Source organism: Podarcis filfolensis, assembly GCF_964270895.1.
Source record: "Podarcis filfolensis genome assembly, chromosome: 14".
NCBI lineage: Eukaryota > Metazoa > Chordata > Lepidosauria > Squamata > Lacertidae > Podarcis > Podarcis filfolensis.
Window position 1 is genome coordinate 20,785,456 of NC_139616.1, and position 24,440 is coordinate 20,809,895.

Consider the following 24,440-nt stretch of genomic DNA (forward strand, 5'->3'; position numbering starts at 1 on the left):
TCTCTTTGAACAAAATTGGACTCAGAAGGATGCTGGTCAAATTTGGCCAACTGTGCAAAAAAGAACACCTAAAAGTTAGTTATGCCAAAACTAAGGTTGCTGTATTTGGTAAGAGGGTTACCAAGCCTAAGTGGACATTAGATGGTCACACCCTCGAGCAAGCACATCGATTTAAATACCTAGGATTACTTATTGATGAAAAGCTTCCACGGAAACCCAATCTGGATGCAATCAAGCTAGTATCTGCCTGCTCTACTAGACAGCTATACAAGTTCTTCCATTCAAAGGTGGGGGGGCAGTTAATCAATCCAGCCATTAAGGTCTACGTGTCATTATCATATAGCTTTGATATTTAATAAAGATAGTGAGGCCCACTAGCCAGTGTTCCTCCAGGAAGGTATTCTCAGAGCATTTTAACAGCTTGATTCCTTTTCTAATCTAACCTTCCTGTGTGTTAACTTTATTTTACTGCAACACCAATATTATTTACATACCAACCATGTGAAACGCTGAGCTACTTCTCTATCAAATTAGGACACATTTGCCTTTCAAATGTGGCAGCTGTCTATCTACCTCCCACCCCACCTCACCCTCTCAATAAATTATAATTTTTCTATAACATCTGGTGATACTAAGCAATCAACCATGGGAAAAGGCTTTCACTGGCTGCCAATTCATCGGAGGCCACTTCAAAGTGCTTTTAACGCAATACAACCTAGGTCCCAATTATCTCAGCAAATGCCTCCTTCTACATAAGCCTACTCTCTCAGCAACTGAGATCTGCAAGGCTTTAATTCAAATTACAACTCTTTTGGAGATTGCTTTGCTTCTTGAGGAGACTTTTGGTTGTGGCCCAGTGCTTTGGAATGCCCTCCCCCAAGAAGTTCAGATGGCCTTCTCCCTGATGCATTTTTGCATTCATTTTTATTAAAACAACACCTAAATCAACAAACCTTATATTCAAAGGAGTAATAGATACACAACTGAATATGCAATATCTACTCATTTAGAGTAGACAAATATTATGGCACAAGTTTTGGAGAACTATCATGCAATTCATCCGCTGCATGAAGTGTTACCCTCAGCAGGTGTGAATGCAGCAGGGGTGGGTACAATTTTGCTGGACTACTTTTTGCATTTCCTTGCCATTTAACTCCAAATGGAATTAAAAATGGAAGGTTAGTTTGGACATTTGAGAAGAATTAGCTTGGTTTCCCCCCAGTGTTTATAACTATTTATATGTGGCGGGTTTAAACTTAGGATGGCTAGCACATGGTCCTCTAGATGTTACTGAACCACAGCTCCTATCAGCCCCAAACAGCTTAACCAAGTATGATGAGTTTTGTAGTTCAGTAACATCTACAGCAGTGGTTCCCAATTAGGGGTCCAGGGACCCCTGGAGGTCCGCAGAACACATGAGAGGGCCCTTGCCTCCCCCTTGCAGCTAATCGTATTGCTGGCAATACACAGCAATATATCACTCCTTGCATGAGGAAGAGCAGGGCAGCCAATTTCAAGGCACCACCAATATTGCACAATGATCTCAGCCGATATTGCTGCTTATTTGAGCTACCTCCCTCTCACACTGATGGAAAACAGGGCAACTGATTGCCCTTCAAGGCACCGTGGCACTACTTTCCTCTGACACTGAGGCAGAGCAGCTTTTCTCAGTCAACGGGAAAGCAACAGCAGCCACAGTGGACATGCATCTTTGCTGGCTGCCCCACTGATGGCGGCTTCATGTCCCCCCCCCTACCCATCTCCCCTCCCACTCAAAGCATGCAGTAGAGGTGACTCTGCTTCCTCTCCTCCCCCCCCCCCATCTGATCTTCATGGCTACTTCTTCCCCTCATCCTCACATCTGATCTGCATGCACCCCAGCCACCCGATCTCCAAATTTTAGACACTGTGATATGTCAGAATATCACAATGTTTAGCTGCTGATATATCATGATGTTGAAAACCATATATTCCTCAACCCTAGTCTGTTTTTTAGTATACCTAAAACCCTCTGCTTACTAGAGGCTACACCACATTTTGTTCAAAAAATTGCCTTGCAGATGTAACTACAATAGATTTATCATTTTTTCCAAAAGCAGGGGATCCGCAGCTTGGCTTTTGGAAAATAGGCCATCCTCAGTAATTAGCTAATTGGGAACCAAAGACCAAGGTTAGATCTAAACCGATGTTGCCCTGGGGCCAAGAGTGCCTGTGCTTGGCAATGTGCCAGTGCCCCTGCCCCTGCCCCCACCCAAATACCACCCAAATATGCAACATTTGAGTTTTGTAAAGCAAAACTGCATCAGGTGCCCTGTCTCATATTAGATTATTATCTGTCACACAGAGCAGGTGCCCCTTAACAGTCTCCCAGGCAGACTAAAGCCCTGGTTCTGTCTCAGTGCCTCAGAGGGAGTTCATTATCACATTAATTTTTAGCATAAATTATAGAAAGCCAATTGTTAGAACACATTGCCTTCAGACAATTTAACTTTGGATATAAGCACCAAACATCTGATAAGGGATATGGCTCAGTGTAAAAACTCAAAGCTCCTTAATTGTTGGGACAATATGAATTCATAAATTAAAACAAGAGCTAAATGAACAGTTCTTTGAAACATGAAGATTTTAACTTCTGGCTTCAATACAATCTTAACTGTCTCTCTTCTTGCTTTAAGCGTCCACAAAACTGTACCCTCTGGGTGGAGGAGAAGAGAGATACAATTTGATGCATGACTGGTTTTTTCAGCCTTAATTACAGATATTAGTATTTGTTCAGCCTTGAGTCAACCTAAGAATGACTGTTTTCCACAGGAGATTAACATTTCAATACTTCTAAGGGAGGTGCCCATCACACTCAGATCTTTAACTGACTATACTACAGTATTCTTTAGATGTTACAGGTGTGATGTTAAACCATTTTTCTGCTGTTTAATTCACACAGTAATGTTTAAGAGAGTTTAGGAGAAAAAGGCAAAGTTCAGTAATTAATAGAGCACCTCATTTGCACACAAAAGGTCCCAGGATTAATCCCCAGCACCTCCAGGTAGACTTGGAACAAAACCCTTTCTAAAATCCTGGATAGCTGCTGCCAGTCAGCTAGAGGGACCAATAGTCTGACTCAGTATAAGGCAGCTTCCTATGTTCCAATATTGTTCCTGTGTAAGAAGACCCTGTGTAATGGACAACTGCACTCAACTTCACCACTCAACTATCAACCCATGAATTCTGCTTTGATGACAAATGTGTGATAAGGACCTATGTGATTGGAATCATCATTGGTCAATGTGTTTTCAAATATTACAGCAGAGTAGCAGGATGAATCCTTGGAAAAGCAAGGACGTTGCCACTAAAACATCTAAAGAGCATCAAGGAGAAGAGAGGAAAGAGGGAATTGCAAAAGAAGAATTAAAATCTAGTTTGAAATATTACCACTTGCTAAAAGAAGTTATCTGGAGATTTAGGGTGCAATTTTCATCAGTATGAATATAAAACACAGCTCTAGCTCTTGTTTTGACATACTCATCCCAGGGAGGCTGTGAAACCCTTGAACTGGTGTCTGGATTTAGTTTTGGGATGAATGAAACCATTCAAGCTAAAATTTAATCAAGACAACACAGAAAGACTGTGGAAACCAACCAAAGTGTATGGATGTTTGGAACCAGACTAGGGTGGGGTTACATCCCTTCCCTGATGTAACTTCCTCAGAGTTTGGGGGATCTCCTGCACTTTGTGTTGTCTGTGGAAATCCAGTGGTGGCTAGGGTGCCTTTTACAGTATGTGTTCAGGATGATGCGGCATATGTGATTTTACCTAGATAGGGTTTACCTAAACTATGCTACACATGCACTAATGACATCCAGACTTGAATACGTGTCTGCCTTTGAAGACTATGTAGAATGTTCAACTGGTGTAAGCTACTTTCATGATATTGGATTTTCAATCCCATGTTGTCATTTTATGCTGTGGAGTTGCCCAGAAGACTACTTATTAGCAACCTTATAAGATTATAGCACGTCAGTAAATAAACTAAACAAACACGTGCCCATCTATATGTTGATGGGGGAGTTGGGCAACCCTTTGCACTGGTTGCCCATGGATTTCTAGGCCAATTTAGTAATGATCTTCAAAACTGCCACTGATTTGGGGTCACATTACCTTAGAAGGACCTGCCTTCACTTGTATGAACTTGCCCATGCTCTAAAATCAGCTTCAGAGAGTCTATAATAGGTCTGCCATTTATATCAATTCAGTTGGTGTGCACAAAAGACAGGCGCTTCTCATGGTGGGCCCACATTTGTGGAATTCTATTCCGACAAATGGGCATATGGTACCATCAATACATGCTTTTAAAGACCCATTTACTCCCTGACAATGCTGGATGAAAAAATGAAACATTTCAGCTGTTTTAAATGGTTTAATGCTGACTGTTACTGTTGAAATGTTTGCTACATTTTTGATTATATACATACTTGTGGTTTTGGGTAAGTTGCCATGCGACAGCTTTGTCCTAAAAAGTGACCTAAACATATTTAGATAAATAAAGTAATGTAACAAATGCCCGTGGTTTGTTATTAATTCGTATTCCAGTTTAAGTGGGTCCTCTTTCAGAATGCATCAGCTAGACTTCAGTTTGTATTTTCAGGATGGTGGAGGTTAATTCCCACCTGCCACAGTGTGTCACTGGAGTAACTGACAAGTCACAGCATCCTGACAAAATACTGGACGCTGACCGTTCAGCAATACAGTGAAACTTGAATGCCCTAGCTAAAAGCTAAAGTGACATATTTAAATTTATTACCAAGTTGGCGGGGGGGGGGGCAGATCCAGGAAGTGGCAGAGTTTCACTTCTGATGGGCTTAAAATGCTGCTAGATTTACTGCCCTAGTTTGGATGTAACACACTCAGCTTGCTAAGCAATAGTTTAGGAAGCTCTGTGGAAGCATCTGTCCTGCACACTCCCCAGTCCTCTTCTCTCTTCGTTGACATGCTGATCCTCTACATGCCAAACAGGGAAGTGTGGTTTAATGTCAGTTTACTAACCAGGATTTTAAACCATGGTTTGAATGGAAAAAGAAAGCATCACTTCAGCTAACCAGGATCAGCATGTGTCAAACGGAGGAAGGGGAGTGGAGAGTTAAGCATTCCTTGCTTACAAAATTGCATCTAAAAGGAGTCACTTTCATCTGCATTACAGAGTTGCTGTAATGGTAGCTACCGTATTTTTCGCTCGATAACATGCACCTGACCATAACACGCACATAGTTTTTAGAGGAGGAAAACAAGAAAAAAAAAATCTGAATGAAACAGTGGATGTATCATTTTTGTGCTTCATGCTGTGGCCACAGACATGTGATTTGACGGTGAGTTTGGGGTAGCCCAATGCAAAAATCCTGAGAATCCATGTCGATCTGTGCTTTGTAACCACGTTTTTGTACCATTGCAGCCCCAGGCAACAATGGGTGCGTGATTTTTTTGGTGCAGGCTGTAGCCATGGACATGCTATGTGATCTGATGGTGAATTTGGGGTGACCCAATGCAAAGATCCTGAGGATCCATGTGGATCCGTGCTTTGTAACCACGTTTTAAGTGGGGAGGGAAGAAAAAACATAGAAGGGACAAGGAGCACGAGACGGGTGTGCGGAGAAGCAGCTGGCTAAGAATGCAAGAGAGGGGTTTAAAGGGGGGGGAGGAAGGCAAAAGTCCCCCACCCACCCAAACCAGCCCTCCCTCTCTCTCTCTCTCTCTCTCTCTCTCTCTCTCTCTCTCTCTCTCTCTCCTGCATGTTTTCCGCTGCCTGCAAGTCCCTAGACGCAGCAGCAGCAGCACCGGAGCACGGAGAGGAATTAGAGGGAAGGACACTCTGCTTTCCCCTCTGCTTGCCTGGAGGGGAGGGGATTTGCCTGCTCTTGTTCCGTTTGAGCAAACACAGTAACGAAACAGAAGAGGGTGGGCAGTAAGACCCTGAGGCAGAATACAGGAAAGCAGCAGCCTCCTCTCCTCCTTGACGGCGCGATATGATTTTTGCCTGATTTTTGCCCTGTACTTGGGACAGTCAGCTCCAGGGACCACACATTCGCTCAATAACACGCACAGACATTTCCCCTTACTTTTTAGCAGAAAAAATCTGCGTGTTATAGAGGGAAAAATACGGTAATAGTTCATGCTTAATATTTCATTTTTCAAGGCTACTATGGAAGTTTGGAAGTCTTGGAGTGATTGCTTGGCACCAGCATTCTCTCCCCTGACTCCCCCCACTGAATTTAGGCACAAATATAAATATACTCAATTTAAAGAATGGAAATCTAAGCATTTGTTTAGAATTAGAGATGTTGTGGTGAAGGGCCACCTCATCAAAGAACATTTTGAGGGAGAAGTTACAAGGTGTTAAAGTCTTGTGGCTCCAATTTAAGCAAGTGTGGTCCTTTGGGAAGGAGGGAACTTATGAGAAAGGGTGGCATGCTATGGTCCTGGACACTGTTTGAAGGTTTATGCATCAGGTTGAGCCAGCAACTGAGACCGTCTGCCTCAGTAATCTATATACTGCTTATTAAGTAATCAGTGGGTGACAAAACAGGTCTCCAGGGAAGGAGATATAGATGTGCACTGAAGATGTGGATTGGGAAAGGATATGCGAAGGATATGCCAGAATCCAAGATACATCCATAAAGGTACTTTACATTGAACATAAAAGTTCAATGCACTGTACACCATCCAAGTTTTCTGTACACCAACCAAAGAACTGGTTGTGCATCATTGGACAGTGGATATAAAAAAAAGTTGCTAAGTGTTGGAAGTCAGTTAATGGGCCCTCTAGAGAGCAGTAGATGAGTGTTGTTTGGTCCATAAAGGTAAAGGTAAAGGTACCCCTGACCGTGAGGTCCAGTCATGACCAACTCTAGGGTTGCGCGCTCATCTCGCTCTATAGGCCAGGAGCCGGCGCTTGTCCGCAGACAGCTTCCGGGTCACGTGGCCAGCATGACGAAGCCGCTTCTGGCGAGCCAGCACCAGCGCAGCACACGGAAACGCTGTTTACCTTCCCGCCGGAGAGTGGTCCCTATTTATCTACTTGCACTTTTGAGGTGCTTTCGAACTGCTAGGTGGGCAGGAGCTGGGACCGAACAACGGGAGCTCACCCCGTCGCGGGGATTCGAACCGCCGACCTTACGATCAGCAAGTCCTAGGCTCTGTGGTTTAACCCACAGCACCACCCGCGTCCCTTGTTTGGTCCATAGCCCTCTCAAAACATTTGAGAGTGGTACAAGGCATCATGAAACATGACTGGTTTGATGAAATTTGGCCCCCTTTTTAAAGTTACATTAATTAACTATTAATCTTCACCGGTCTGCACCACACTGTATGACAACATGGAGAACCCTCCATACCTGGATGTGAATTTACCTGTGAATTGGGTTGCTTAATGATAATTGTATTGTAACAGGAAAATCTCTTTTGCAATTGTATATTACCTTTTAAATCACATTGCATTGATCTTTTTTTGTTTAAAAACCTTTAATAAATACATTTTCTAAAATTCTGTCATTCATAAATACTGCATTAAAAATAATTGACCTGCAGCCTAATTTATATCCATTTTCATGCCTAAGCTTTTACTAGAATTAACAGTTCTGCAGAATGCCAGAGCAAAAGCAGGAAGGGCTAAGGTTCTCACAGCTAGCATGCCATCTGCAACCTTAAATTCACATACATATAGTCTTTGTTATCAAAGGACTTCCAGACATTTTTGTTTTAACTTATAACAGTGATACTGGAAAACTGGGCTCTAATAGGAAAATCAATTGATTTCACAGGAATGATTCTATGCTCTCTGACCTGAGCTAACTGATCCTTCACCATCAAATGATGTTGTGAGTGGGCACGTAATATTGACAGCAGGTGTTCATGCCATCTTCCGGTAATTTGAGAACTGGAACACAGATGCCTCTACACTGATTGAAGCAAGCAGCACCACTCTCCAGTTTGTCAACAAGTGCAAGGAAAATATCTGGAGCTCCCCTTCGAAAGTCAAGCTGACATGCAGGCCTACAGATTGATGCCACCCCCACCCCTTTGGAGACTGCTCTTTTTCAGTACGATTTACAGAAAGTTACACAAACTGCAGACTGGCAAAAGCAAAAAGCTCAGAGTTATTCGAGAAGCAGAGAGAGATAAAAACATGCCCATAGGCTCTATTATCCTTGTAGCTAATTCCCTTCAACAGTGCACTTAGTTCAAAATAGAAGAAACTACTAGGAAGATTCAAGTCTCATTACGACTTTGGATGCCAAAATTTAGGGTAACCACATTTTCTAAGCACTTACACCAAAAAGGACATATCCAAGAACATATTACATATAACAAGCAAAAGCAAATGCTGGACATAAAAAAGTAGCAGATATCCTTTCCCACAGCTCAGAAGAGTCAGTCCTGAAAGAAACAGTCTTTGCTTTGATTTCTTCATCCGTTCCTAAGCCAATTAAGCCTCTCGCAGTATTCAAAATGCAAAACTTTGAAACTTACCCACTGGGCTTGAACCAGCTCCATTTGGCACTGACAGATCTGTTGTGGACAGCATACCACCTAATTGGGGGATACAGAGGAAGAATATTTATTTCACTCAGATAATGCAATGTACAAAAGTAAAGAGTGACAGCTTGCTGAAACTTGGGGTGAGGGAGGAATGCTTACTTGCACTGCCTGTACTTGGTGGTCTCTGAGGACCTCCTGGTGACACATTTCGATGCAATGAGGCTTGAGGAGGGGTCAGCATGGTAGAGTCTGTCAAAGTAGAACTTGCTGCCAGTGCTGGGGATACAAGGGAACTCCCAGGATTACTGTAGGTTAAAGTATTGGGGCTGGACACAGGAACAGTGACCGACATTGAGAAGTTCTGCGGAGGTAACCCAGGCTGAAAAGAGTGGGGGGAAATCATGTGAGATTTAAAGAGCTACACTTTCCTCAAGTTTTAATCAAAATGTTAGAAAACAGCTTCTTGGTTTCTAAAAGGAGTTTTGAAACATACATATAGTACACACACATCTTAATTATGTAATGCAAACTATTCAAATTTGTTACATACAAACCACACTTAGCACTCTCAAAATTGGTTAGAGATACCGATAATTACCAAGAGCTACAGATAATCACTCCAAGTTGATCACATGGAGATATGTTTTACAAAATATCATATGTAGAAAATGAAAGATGTTCTGGGCATCTGCCCGTAACTTTCTAGCAAACTTTTAAGAAGCATTTTGATTATTGCAGAAAATGAAAATTATCCCTTTGCAATCAGAAACAGTATTTGAGAGCACTTAAGCATGCAATGAGAGAGGGAGGAAAGGATGTTACTGGAAAATACAGCATACTATTTCAACTTTAAAAGTTCCAAGGCAAACCTGATTCTTCACATTATGTATTACTATAGAACTATGCTGAAAGTTCTAAAAAAGCTAGAGAGTTGTGCTATTATATTTGTATTCATTTGTAAAACTATTTCAAGTAAAAAAATAATAATGCATAATTCTTTGCAATTTAGCTTAAGATTGGATTTGAAGGAATGCAATTTATGTTGTTTTTTTTAAAAAGCACTTTGATGAAGTACATGTAAGCATTACATCTTATGTTAAATCCTGTTTCTTTGAAATCCTTCCTCAAAAACCCATCTGAGAATTGTTTGGTCTCTAGTCCCCAGAATCTATTCAACTATACCTAAAAACATGTAACAGAAATGACTGCATATTCTTCCACAATTCACTACCACCCCCACTACCTTTTGCTATGGCCCTTATATCAATTTCTAGATTGTAAGGCTGTCATGACAGGGACCTCTCCTTTTCAAATGCCATATACTTGGATGATGCTATATAAAATAAGAACCAACAAAAACAGCTTCCTTATAGTTTGACTGGTAAATAATTTACCATAATATGACTATGTTATTTTCTATTGTTATATGAGCAACACATCATCACTACAAGGTAGAATTTTGCCTTAAATAGCACACTGAAAAATTCCTTTAGCAATTCATTTAAGAGAGTAATAAATCACAGGACTTTATTTTAAAAAAAACCTTCTTTTGGTGTGTACAGAATGCTAGTCTTGGAATGAACAAAACAAAAGAATATTAGGACATATTTAGCAATAGAAACTAACAAGGTTTTGAAAAAAAATGCCATAGCTTCTGCCAACAAAATTGGGAAATTATAGTTGTGCAATCATGTTTATTTTCATTTATGTAGAATGCTTATATCCTCCTTTATGGTCTTAAACACTCTCAAAGTGACTTACAAAGGTTTCTCAAAAGAAAATCACACTCAGATATGGCTTCCCTTATAGACTAAGGACAATAATTATCTGACCAATTACTCAATGGCATATGCTGATAATCCTCTCTCTCTCAATGATTTTCTTAGTGAGGGACAAAAACAACTGATCACAATATACAGACTGCCTTAACTTCTTAAGAGTTACAGGTTTTACTTCAAAGGCATCTGAGTTCTATACCAAGGAATACCCAGTTCTGAAAATATTTTAATATAAAAATACTGCAGCATATTTTTCACAGATCTAGGATGATACATGGCAAAATAACAGAAAACAACTACTGTGGTACCTTGGTTGTCGAATTTAATCCATTCCGGGAGCCCATTGGACTCCCAGAACCGTTCGAAAACCAAGGCACAGGATCTGATTGGCTGCAGGAACTTCCTGCACTCAATCGGAAGCCGCGGAAGCTGCATCAGACATTCGGCTTCCGAAAAACATTCGCAAACTGGAACACTCACTTCCGGGTTTTTCAGGAGCCAAGCTGTTGGAGAGCCAAGGTCCCACTGTAGTTTATTGAGAAAAGACTGAAGAAAGACAGGAGCCTGTACAGGAGCCTGTACAGAATGGATTTCTCTAGGCCTGAAAGGTTTGTACTAGGCCTTGTTTGATTTCAGCTAACAAAGTAGACACTGTAAGCATTTTTGTTTCTCTGTGACCAGAAATTTAATGAAAACAGTGCTTCTTAGGAAGTGGACTGTGTAAGAGGCTTTTCCTGCTGCCTTCTCACTCACATATAGCATACAAAGTGCCTTTCTCAGAGTTCATATAAAAATCCCAAGATTTCTGTCTCAGATTCATGCATCTTGCATGAATATTTCTGCTTTATAAGCTTGTACAACAATGTCATCTTTAATGTAGCTTTCAAAGTTAAGGAGATGTTGCAAAATGTTCTCATGCATATAATAAAGTCACAAGCCATACCACAGTACTCACTGCGATTTTATGATTCCGCATCATATTATCAAACTCTTCATTAATTTTTTTATATTTTTCTTCTGTATGTGGCGTGAGCACATATGAAGTGTCAGGGTCCGGGCTGTCGCACCCTCTGTTTTCCTTCTTGTTCAGAGCCTAAATAATGAAGTTAATAAAAAGAATCAACAAATAAAAAGTAGGAGCTAAGAAAAGTACTTACAGGGCCTCGCTTGAAAATAAAATCACTATCTTCATTTAGTTTGCTGAATCTGTCCTCCGATAGTGGACTGTGCTCAAAGTAATCGTCAGCATCAGGGCTCTCACAACCATTAAGGCCTTTCTTTCTTAAAGTCTGAAATACAATTGGAAAATTCACACAGACAATACTAAACTTGCCATAATTTTTTAATCGCAAATTTGCATTAAGAAGGTACACACTGTTTTACAACCAGAGCCACTGAAATAAGTGTATCCATATACACTGATACTTTAGTATTGTTAAACACATGCAGTTCTATCCCAACGTCAATGGGCCTACTCTATATAGGACTAGCACTGGATACAATACCTACAATTCTCTCTTCCCCTGCCCTTTATAACTGCTACAGTGATTTTCAAACTTTTCTAAGAGATGGGGGTTTCTGTCAGAAACTGTAATAGCTCATTGACCACTATCTATTTTCTCTGGCAATTAAAAATAGCCACAAAAGAATTTGTGAGAACAGTTTGTAGGCACCAGCCCTGTGTGAACTGAGAGCATATCCTAGAACAAGGATGTACAGAAGATAGGGAATGATCTACCTTGCAAGGCAGTCTAATGATCATTTAACAAGTAAAGTCATAACTAATCCAGGTTAAGAGCTCCTGTGGCTCACACTGCACAGTAAACAGGGTTCTGCATTATTTTTTCTCTTGGCTTTTTAAAAGCAAAACTGCCCTGAGATCTGGAATGAAGGAAGCATAAGCAAGCAGAGGCAGCTTAATCCTTTTCCCCCTCTGGCACTGTTTGAGCTCAGAAATCACTCTCCACAAGCTGTTAAGAGTGTTCTCTTTGTGAATTTTTGAGCCGGCATAGAAAGGGTTGAGCAGCTTTTTTCTGTCTTCCATCTTCCACTCCAACATTCTATAATGTGCAACTTATTTTGTAAATTTAAGCATGTTTTGTAAACCAGAGATTCTAGTTGAAAATAAAAATTTCCTGCAAGGTGAAGGCATTCCTTGGAAGACAAACCAACATATGTAAGGTTCCCTGGGCTTTGGAACTTTGAAAACTACTATTCTAAGCAGTGTTTAAAATCCAACTAACAGTAAAACTGTAGGTGTTGGGGTTTTTTTTAAAAAAAAAATCACTAATGGGAAAGTATGTTCTGAACCCAAGTCACTCTCTCATAATATTCTATGAGTATGTCATGTTTAGTTTACAAACTAGAAATCCAATCAGTTGATAAATAATAAGCACCCATGGTATCCAGAAAGGAGGAGAATATATCCCATTTTATTACTTACAAGATTTTGCTGTGAGAAATACTGGGAGAGAAGCTTTAGTCAAAACTATTTGAACTTCATAAACACCACTGGAGAAGTTGAATTCTAATGGTCTTCAAGCAAACCTACACAGATCTGAAGCCATTATTATCTTGTAATTTCTTAGCAACCACTGCTAGTAACAGCTTGTCTTAATGTAAGACAATGATAAGACCAAAGAAGGCCTATCTAGTCCAGCATATGCTATTCACAGTGGCCAACCAGTTGTCAGACATAAGTGCAAAAGTACTCCTGACCACCTGAGATTCCAAGAAACTGTTATACAGAATCATACTGTCTTCAACAGTGGATGTAGAACATTGCCATCATGGCTAGTGGTCATTAATAGCCTTATCCTCCATGAATACAGTATGTCTAATCACATTTTAAAACCATCCAAGTTAATACCGTCACTGCATCCTGTAGAAGTAAATACCATAAACCAAGCATGTCCGAAGTCCGTTTTGGGAGCCTAATCCCGCCTGCTGGTCGGTTTAATCCAGCCCTTGTGGCAGTTTATTTCTTGGGGTAAAATCCTAAAAAAAACCTAAAGAACTAAAAAGCTCAACAACTTCAATCCTTAAAAAAGCTCAACAACTTTACAACTTTGGGGTAAAATCCTAAAAAAAGGTCAACAACATATCAATCCTAAAATCCATATGCTGTATGGTATGGCTTGGCTAGTAGCTAATGAGGCCTTTTGGCATTTAACCCTCACATTCCTCCTTTCTGCAAAGCCAGGGTGGGTTTTCCATCCTGCTTCTACAACCCTTTCTCATCCTTTCCCGACACCTCTTTTCTCCCTGTCCTCTCCTATTTCACCCCATCCTACCCCATTCCACCCTCTTGACTGATATCAGAAGAGAGGGAAAGGGAGGGGGAGGAAGGGACAGCTTTGCCTTTCCCTCTTTCCTCCCTCCAGCTACTTTAGTCCTGCTTGGGCGGGTACAGGTTGATTCGGTCAGGAACTTCCCTTCCCCAATTTTGGTAGATTGGTTTCCCCACATTACATCCCGATTCCAGCACTGGAATGAATTTTAGGGTTCTCTGTGTGTGGTTGCCTCTAAGGATGTGGGGGATGTCACTGCCCTCCTTTATGGATCTCTCCCAGGAGCCACCACCCAACATCTTGGTTAGAAGGTCTGCTGCAGGCAGACAGGCTCCTCTCAGGCTGCCCTGGCTCCTTCATTCCCCTCTCACTGACTTGTACACATGCTGTTTGTTCATGCAGTAAAGAGGGGTAAGAGCTGGCTGCAAATGTGTACAAGAGTGTTGCTGTGACAAGGGCCTTAAGCAAATACAGATATAGGAAGTTTTGGCTAAATTTCTTTCCTAGCAGCTCCAAAGTTCACTTAGCATTTCACATAACACAATCAAATTGTGTAAAGCTCTCAAGCCATCAGTTAGATATCATTCCTTCTCAGGTTACTTGGCATGGTGTTGCAAGTCCCACAGACAGTGCCTGGAACTCCCACTAAATCAGCATTCTCAGGAAAACAGGTGTAGCTTTCGGCAACACCTGTCACAACACTTAGCCGCACAGTCTAACCAATCAGGTGGATATGTATATGGACTTAACCATACATGGCCCTGCTGTCCAGCACTTTGAAAGCTGCTAACCCTCCCAAACCTTCAACAAGGCTAAGCCTGCCAGTCTTCTACACTGATATCAGCAGGGAAAATGCTAACACTACAGTCTGGGTTACAGTTAACCTTTACAAATTATTGAATACTATAAATAGATTTAGAAAGTTTGTGGCATTCATACCAGAATACACACATTTTGCCCAACATGTCTCAACACTTTATACTTGAATAGCCAGAAAAAAAGAAATGTAGATTAAAAAACACTATCTTAAGTTAGAAAAAAAAAGTACAAGCCAGAGGCTGCTGACCATTTCCAAGAAACACAGCAATCTTATTTTGTGTGTGGTGTATGTACTATATTTTAATCTAGAAGCATTGTGGAGTATTCAGTATGTGTATTAAAGGAAAAATCTAGAATCAATTCATCCCACACTCTGAAGCATATCCTTTTAAACTCAGAACAAAAGAACATATGCACTCTTCGTAATTGTTATTTTTATCGTGTTAAGAATGGAATTAACCCTACTTTAACTCAGGAGGAAGGAAAAGGTTTCACAATCTCCCACTTCAGATTCTGGAAACCCTCACTCTAACCAAGTTCTTGTCACTCTTGGGTCACTTAAAGTTACAGTCTCCCATTTCTGAAGAAACAAGTCAAAGCCAAGGCATTTGGTCTCCTAATTGCAGACACAGAAACATCCCTTTGCGGGCCCAACTCTGATAAGAGTACCACTTACTTTATCATTATCAAGTACCATAAGAGTAAACTGTTACTCTTTGTGTCAAGGGAGGCACAAGTGGAATGCTCTAATCTAACTGGGCAGAATCAGTGGGCTGTTTTCTAACAGGCAACCATGTCACGGATAACCCACCATGGCTTAAAAAGTGAGAAAGACCCAAATGTTGGGAATGCACCTATGTGCGGTGCAAAAGAAAAGATTCCAAAATCCCATCATAATTACACTTTGCATCATATCCTCTATTTGGTACTTCATATATTTTGAGTTTTGTACTGTTTAAAAAGGCTTTTCTAAACAAAATGCAAGGTCAGCTGCTGTGACAGAGAGTCTTCTTTGTGGAGACTCTTCTTTCTCCACAATGAGGGACCAACAGATTTTGTCAGCCAGTAACATCTGTGGTTTTCAAAACTCAGCCTCTCTCACAATTCAGGGGCAGGGAAAAGATCTCATGGCTGATACAACACTGTGGTTCAGAAGCACTTGGAAGCAGAAGCAAGATCCTGTAGGTGTCAAGGTGCTTCTGAAGCTCAGTGTGATATTGGCAAGAACTCATGCATTCACCTTCTGAAAGCAGTGAGAAACCTTGTTTCCAAGTGTCCCCCAAAGACCAGTTCAAGGTCAGGTATGCACCATTCTCTCAAAAACAACATTTACAGGGTGGTAGCAGGATGGCACTGTCAAGAAGCAGGTTACTATTATGATATTCATAGAAGCACTAGATCGAAACAGTACATACACTGATTTTGGGGCTGATAGGAACTGGAATCCAGTAACATCTGTGAGGGCCACAGGTTCCCCATCCCTGGTGTAAATCCTGTTTGTACAAAAAGCTGCACCTGAGCACAGTCAAGGGGTTACAGGTAAACATTAGCCTTCAAGTTGCTCTCACTGTGGCCATACTAGTGAGATCTCAACCATGGCAGCCGAAACGCAGCAACCTCTGCAAACTTTCAGAGCACAGAGTGCTTGCTCCTTTCCTACACTGCGTCAAGTAAATAAATCAAGGAGCCTCACCTGCTTAGTTCTTTCAAAATGTATGTTCATGCTCTCTGTGAAAGCCTTTATAGTAGAGAAGGGAGGTGGATTCTTTGAATATTCATAACAAGGAATATTCACAACAACTAACAGCAACTCTTGCTGTCTCCTTTATTGCCTCTGTGCAATTCAACAAATGTGACTTTTCCAAATATTGATAAAGTGAAGAAACTCTGCTATACCACACTTTCCATTCCTGCTTCTTTCAATAGCCTGTTGCTACTTGTAATTCCTCCCCCTCCCACCAACATGGCCACCTGCAGCTTTTGACCCCCCTAATAGAAATGCAACCTTAAAGAAGAAAGACTGTCCAAAGAACATACATATAAGGGCACAAGAAGTTTTATTATAAGCTGTGAAGAAAGAGCAACAGGCTCCCTCAAGAGATGGCTCCACAACAGGAGAAACTTGTCAAGTAACCCTGTGAGAAACTGCTTCGCAAAAACATGGGAGAATGCCTATTAAAACATCCAGCAGAACATGATGTGCAGATATGGCCCTAAAGTAGGTTTAAAGAAGAGTTCACCACTGGCAATCAAAAATGAAAAAATCAAAAAATGAAATCTGCAAATTTTACTAAGGGACAATATCAACACTTACTGGAAGAATTTCTTCCAGTAAAGCAGTGCATCTCTTGGACTTCATCAAAGGAGAATGTTATGGCATCCCCATCTGACATGCTTTCATAAATAAGTATGGGAGATACTTATTTCAATTCTGTGAAAGGAAGACAGGAAATCATGGAATACTACCACTCACCCATGCAACACCGCCTTCAGTGGGGAGATATTGCCATGCTACATCAGCAAGGATGGCCCTTAATCTGCCATGGCTCAATTTAAGGCCCTTGTAAACATCCCCAGGGGCAGAGAGACTGGCTCCTCCTTGATTCCAGAACCTGACACTTTCTTATTTTTTCAGATGGCAAAGAAATCTACATCCATTATGTCCCTAAAGGGACTCTGCAGGAACCACTCTGCAGATGCATCAATTCAAACACATATTTTTTCTTTCAAACAAAGTGGATTATTACTGGACTAAAATTATGATCATAACCTCAAAACAGATTAGGACCTGAGATTAAAGGTACCCTAGCATATCTTCTGTGAAGTTCCATCCCCACCTCACTTATCTATATATCAGCAGTAGCAACTGTGTGGACATGAATCATGAAGGCAAAGACTGAATGCTTACAGTCCTAGTCTCATGCTCTCCAATCCAAGAGAACTGTGTTTCTGAGCCCCTGATCACTTCACTCACTAACCCCCACCAACCCACCCCCTTATCAACTCTCCCCTTAGACCTCACCAAACCCACCCTCCTTCCCTTAGACCTCCTCCTGCTCATATTGCCTGCCTCAGATCAACAACACTGTTTCCATCTCAGCAGTAGAGGGTGAGGAGGAGGAAGGCAGTAGGTGGTGGCAGAGCAGGATGGTTGTTGGGGAGTTTCCCTGTCCTGTACTGACTGCTCCTCTGCAGTTTGTGGGGACCAGCCAGCTGCCTCCAAGTTATCTGTGTGAGGCGGTCATCAGCAGAGCAGGATGGTTGCTGAGTAGCTGTCCCACCCTTTCTTGACAGTTTTTCCATGGCTCACCTAAGCACCCACCCACATCCATCTCCCTCTTCTGCTTCCCTTCTCCCTCACCCGCCAATGCTGCTGTGATGGCCCAACAGCTCTCAGAACGCTGTTGTCATGTTGTAGCTTGCAGCAGCATTTGTTGGCAACCAAGCAAACTGCAGCATGATGACAGCATTACTTTATTATTATATGTATGTAAGCAAACTGCAATTCCACAAAGACCAGCTGCCTTTGGCCACCTCATCATCACAATCAGTGCCCTATTTCCATAACGGTGAATCCATGCTCAGAGCTCAGAAGGATGCAGATAGTACGTCACACTTCAATGAAGATTAACCTTGTCATGGTTGGAGGTGGGGGGTGGGAACAGAATGGAGTAATGATAAGGAGTTAGGACTGGTCAACCTTCACTGTACTGACAAGATCCAGGGGTCCAGAACTGGAGTAAATGAAAGTAAAGGTATGCCAAATGGACAAAAAGTAGCAGGTATCATGAAGTCCGGGAGATTCTGAATGATATGACCCTCTTGTATAGGACTCTGACAACAATACATTGCCAGTGCCTTCAAATTACTGCCCCACTCCTACAGCATATAGGTCTTGGCATGCATACTATTCAGCTAATGATAAAATCTAATGCATAATATACTATATAACAATAAAGGTGTATAATAATTAGGTGACAGCATATGAAAAAGATGGTAGCCAGTTAGGAACATAATTATAGTAAAAATTACTGATTAACAGAGAAGGCAGCAAAAAAGACCCCTAACATGTCAGTTCAGTGTCGAAATGTCTATTTAAATAAAAAAGTTTTTTGTCCTCCGGAAAAAAATAGGGTGTGATAAACCTTCCTCAGTAAGGAGCTCCAAAGCCTGGGAGTAGACACATACTCTTAAGAGACCTCTGGTGTCATGAATAGTCCAAACTGGAGGACTCTAAACTGAAAATGTCCAATTCCATATGTAAGTCTAAGAAAAGACCAGCGTTTTTGGTCTGGTGGCCCTGCAAAAATATGAGTTCTAGATGTCCAGGACTGCAAACTGACCATCTTTACAGAACAAATGGACAATGGTCTCTACTGACAGCTCTGAGTTTGCTAAATGGGTCATCTACAATCAAAGTAACTAAAATAAAAACCTTGTAAGCATTACAATGCAAAACCCACTCTATGGCTCCATTTTCCAAACAGTTGACTCCTCATCCAGCAATAGGAGTGATGGAGCTACCCTGGAGTCTGAAGGCTCAAGTCAAATTACATACCTGAGATGAAATCCAACCCATGCAGTTGAAAGACCTGGGGCAATATCTAACCATTCATCCCTGAAAACTGCAAGTTGGTTGGCAAAATATACATGATGGCTGAAGTGGCTCTGGATGGCAGCAAAAAATGATGTATTGCAGAGTTCATCCTGTCATTATGGAATCCTGGGCAGTCTGATGCAATGGCATATGAAGTATTACTACAAATCATACAAATGCCAGCACAGTAAGACTAAACTGGGACCTTTGCTGATAGACGGATTAAAAGAAAGAGATGATGCCCCAAGAAATGCGTATTTGCGAATGTTCTACCTGAGAAATCAGAATCTCTTCTATGTGGATAAACTAAATGGATCTACTCAGAACAACTGTTACTTGCTTTCCCCCTCCAGTACATAATCTTTTCCCTATCAAATCCAGTGAATATTCAGAATTTGCTAAAAGTAATTCATTACTTTTGCTAGTGCCGTGTGTCCATCCAGAGTAAATATTGCTAGAACAGGGTCTGGTAAAGCCTTCATAGTCAATATCCTGTAGTTAGCTTTTTCAAATCTATGCTCTTCAGTTAAATGTCATGTACCTTCGCCATCTGAGAGACAATCTGTCTGCTTTGTGGACTTGAAGCCACTGCTACTCTCAGGGGCCAAGATACCCAGCACCAAAAAATTAGCTAGGTTGCTAGTCACTGGCCTGGGAGCTTCATCAGTCCCTCTAGGGAATTTTCCCACCCACCCAGACATTGCTATTTTGGTTTGCAAAATGGGAAGAAAAATTAAAGTAGACTCAGCACTGGGGAGGTAGATAAGTATAAACCTTTCCATCCAGCCTAGTCCTTTAATGGATACACAAATTGCCCCCTCTTCTGTTACCAGATTTATCATTTAAGTGGGGAGAGGGCAATTATCCCCCTCACCAGCTGACCTGCACAGGTCAGGGCAATGTGCCTCTGTCTGTGGTGTATTCATGGCCACAGCCACCGCTAGCATGTGACCACCAGAGGGTTGGTCAAGGTTAACCATGCTGAGTTTAGTGGGAAGGGTGACTCAGTAGCTGCCAGTTCAGAATCCAAGGGATAGATTTAAGCCTGGTCTCTGTACTTGTTCTGGCCTGTCTAGTAAAATTTGGACAGATTGCTCATGGGGTTTGCCTGAGCAGTTTAGGGAGAGAAGATAGTCAGTAGGAGCTGGCAAATTTGCTGCTACACTCATCACACTTTACAAAGGAGGTGTTTCATAGACAATCTGAGAGCCCCTGCTACAGGACTGAATTTAAAAGATTTTTAAAACTCCACAAAATTTCTCCAGCTCAGAATTAAAAAGCTAGGAGTTCCTCGCTCTATGGTAGCAATATAGGAAATGAATTGAAGTTTTTTATTGTTGTTTAGTCATTTAGTCATGTCCGATTCTTCGTGACCCCATGGACCAGAGCACGCCAGGCACTCCTGTCTTCCACTGCCTCCCACAGTTTGGTCAAACACATGTTAGGAGCTTCAATAACACTGTCCAACCATCTCATCCTTTGTCGTCCCCTTCTCCTTATGCCCTCAATCTTTCCCAACATCAGGGTCTTTTCCAGGGAGTCTTCTCTTCTCATGAGGTAGCCAAAGTATTGGAGCCTCAGCTTCAGGATCTGTCCTTCCAGTGAGCACTCAGGGCTGATTTCCTTAAGAATGGATGCGTTTGATCTTCTTGCAGTCCATGGGACTCTCAAGAGTCTCCTCCAGCACCATAATTCAAAAGCATCAATTCTTCGGCAATCAGCCTTCTTTATGGTCCAGCTCTCACTTCCATACATCACTACTGGGAAAACCATAGCTTTAACTATACGGACCTTTGTTGGCAAGGTGATGTCTCTGCTTTTTAAGATGCTGTGTTGGTTTGTCATTGCTTTTCTCCCAAGAAGCAGGAGTCTTTTAATTTTGTCACTGCTGTCGCCGTCTGTAGTGATCATGGAGCCCAAGAAAGTAAAATCTCTCACTGCCTCCATTTCTTCCCCTTCTATTTGCCAGGAGGTGATGGGACCAGTGGCCATGATCTTCGTTTTTTTGATGTTGAGCTACTGTGCCTTAATGCTACAATGTAGTGGTCAAGAGAAAAAGGGCTTCCTCACTCTTCAAAAAGCTGTAGACATTTATGTACATGCAAATATCAGAGGACACGAAGGATAATTCCAAATAATATATAACTAGTATGGCACTATACACTGAATATGGACATCCAAGACATGGGACAAAATGCCTGTTCAGCCATGCAGCTCACCTGGTGACAAGCTGATTACACACCTTTACATCATAGGAGTACAAGAAAAAATACTTTTATCTGTGACTTACACTTCAATCCTCATTCCACTCATATGTAAAAGCAAACACAAGTGATGATTCTATTTTATGCTTAAATATTTTGGCACTCTTCCAAAGGATTTCTACATCCTCCTAACACCTGCATAAAATTCACTATGATGCCTAATACAAATACAAGCATATTTTTAAATAATAATAAAAAACCACACACACAATACCCAGCCTGTTATATTATTCTGTAATCCCTAATGTCAAGCAACGATTTGGCTGGATTTACAAAAACAGCCTGGTACAATGCCAGCTGGAATCAGTTTCAGTTGAATCTAACCTTGATTGAACAGAATATTCAGTTTGACTTTGTAGGTACTCAAGATTTATGCGACTGGAGGATTAATTTTTAAATGCAGGTATTAATTTCCAGGTGCAATCAAACTCTACCTAAAGTTTAATCAAATTAAAGAACATGTAAAGGCTTGCTTTCACAATTCTATTTACAATTTGCAGAAAAGAGCCATCTTCTGTTATTACAGTATAGCATATTCAGTATGCTACACAATTCCAATTAAAATTAGCATTCATAAACACGCATAGGAAAATATAACCCCCATATAGCATGAAATATTATTTACATCTAATGTTAATAAATTTCTAATATTTGCAAATAAACATGCTCTCAGGCCTTTTTTTATATACAGTCATACCTCTTGTTGTGTTTGCTTCACGTTGCGGCTTTTCAGGTTGCGAATGCAGCAAACCCGGAAGTGTATACTTCTGGGTTTTGCCACGCACGCATGCGCAGAAGCATTCTGCACAATTTGCACATGCGCAGAAGCGCTCTATTGCACTCTGCGCTTGCGCAGAAGTGCCGCTCTGGTTGCGGACTTTTTGGGGTGCGAACAGCACCCTGGAATGGATCGTGTCCGCAACTAGAGGTACCACTGTATATAACAATGCTGTTGCAAACAAAATAAAATACTTCTAAGACAAATCCTAAATACACTTATTAAAACGCTGCTGAAGAAAACAAGACTCACTGCAATCGATGTGGCTAGGAATAGGTTTATTGCGACACCAGGCAGGATAGAATAATCAATTAAATTTATATTAAATTACTAATATTAATTTGCATTTATATGGTTAAAATAATCATTATGAAAAATGTTTTGTATTCAAAATTTCTCCTTCAAGGTTCACTTTGGATGATATGAGTGGGAGAGGGTTAATCTACAAATACTTCTGCTTTAATTGCACACATAAGCAATAAACAGTTGAGTCAGCGGGTTGCTTTCCAGAGAAGCACAGGTCGCAGAAGTGGTCACAAATGTCTACCACTTGTATTTATTGTATTTTTAATATTCTGTTGGGGGCCGCCCAGAGTGGGTGGGGAAACCCAGCCTGGTGGGCGGGGTATAAATAATAATAATAGGCTTGGGGTAGGCTTGTGAGTCGTGGGTGGGCAGTGGGCCAAATGTCACCCCCCTCAGCAAAGACACCCGGGGTGGACTGCCCCCACCGCACCCCCCTTCCTCCACCACTGAGTACATCACAACCGCCCCATGCTCAGCTTGCCCTTGACAAATATTATTCAACATTTCAAGCAGATTCATACAAGTGGCCTTCTCCTTTTTCCATTACTGAACAGCTTGTGTGTTTTTTGGAATGAAGAAATCTAGGGGAGTTTCCAAAGCAATTTGCAGTTCTGCCTAGATGGCCACAGTTCATATCCACAAAGCCTCTGGGCACACATAAAGATAGACTTTAGAGGCAGGCCATAGAAAATTCAACAGTTTGTTACAATGTCAAAGTTAGAATGCTTCTGATTCTGCAGAACTAGTTTCTTTTTAGGTCAAGGGGGAAGGGCCATAAGTTTCATTTTTCTGGAGGCAGGTACACCAGAATGTGTCCCAACATGCAACTATAGAACAAAATTATGGATATTCATCATCCTGAATTATTACTATTTTAGCAACAGGGTTTTTTGACAATTAAGGAATTGGCCAATAAGTTTTTCTAGATTATCAACCTTTTCAAAAATCACCAAAGGAGCATGGCATTAAAATACCGTATTTTTCACTCTATAAGACGCACCAGACCACAAGACGCACCTAGTTTTTGGAGGAGGAAAATATTCTGAATCTCAGAAGCCAGAACAGCAAGAGGGATCGCTCCACAGTGAAAGCAGCAATCCCTCTTGCTGTTCTGGTTTCTGGAATAGCTGTGCAGCCTGCATTCGCTCCATAAGACGCACACACATTTCCCCTTACTTTTTAGGAGGGAAAAAGTGAGTCTTATAGAGCAAAAAATATGTTAATTCATTTTGCTACAGGGGAGAAGAAACATTTTATAACTGTCAGCTGGATAATTCCCCCTTCCAAAAAAGAAAGTAAGTAAAAGGCATGTGTCAAAGACAAACCACACCAATTTTAATACATGACAAACTAAGAACTTATCAGATATTACACTTACACTGTACAGGCCAACTCACTGGATTCCCAAAGATCCATCAAATTTTCTTAGCTGATGGGGTCCAACAGAAGCAAATTTGCCTTTGGGCTTTGAATGAAACCTGTCACAAGCTACTATAGTTCTTTGAGGACCTATCTACATCAATCATCAATCTTGCTAAAATCAAGAAATTTTAAAAATGTAATTCTAAGTGAGGATAAGCCCCCTCCCAATTTTCATCAGGACCACAACACTATGATCCAATGGGAGCTTTTTTTCCTATTGCTAATTTAAATACTGTGTGTTCTCTGGGGATGGGTGCTGCCAATGAGATTGTGGCTGTGGAAGGAAGGGTTAAACTACCCCTCCCTGTGTGCCATGGTCCTGAGGGAACTAGCCCTAAGCCTAGGATTAGTTTAAAATATTTTAACACAGGCACAACAAGCAAATTCATCCGTGTATCTTTTCACCTGAAAATAAGAGCGTTCTCCAAGGAAGGACAGAACAACGTAGCAAAAAATGGCACACAAACATTGACATAAGTTCACTCGTTTAATTTCACCCTTCTATCAGCATCATGAAGTAAATGTCTATCTGAAAATCCAGGTGTCTGCTTTGCTTTAAGATCGGCTATTATAGAAATAGATGCAAGTGTTTGGCTGCTCATCAACTATTTCTGGGCCTGGAACAGACCAGAAGATCCTGTAAGGTTCTTATTTTATGCA

General features: G+C 41.2%; 1 protein-coding gene across 13 annotated transcripts in view; it reads right to left on the reverse strand.

Moving 5' to 3' along the window:
* MEF2A (myocyte enhancer factor 2A) overlaps window positions 1-24,440 on the reverse strand; it is a 98,854-nt gene that overhangs the window by 24,527 nt on the left and 49,887 nt on the right. For 7 of the 13 annotated variants that reach the window (XM_083586739.1, XM_083586747.1, XM_083586741.1 and 4 more), the window contains 3 exons: window positions 11,462-11,593; window positions 8,686-8,905; window positions 8,518-8,577 (listed from right to left, as the gene is read on the reverse strand). In XM_083586739.1, the coding sequence (XP_083442865.1) occupies window positions 8,518-8,577; window positions 8,686-8,905; window positions 11,462-11,593 (412 nt within the window). Of the gene's footprint in view, window positions 1-8,517; window positions 8,578-8,685; window positions 8,906-11,259; window positions 11,398-11,461; window positions 11,594-24,440 lie in introns of all 13 variants that reach the window. The other 6 variants (XM_083586736.1, XM_083586743.1, XM_083586745.1 and 3 more) reach the window with 1 other exon arrangement.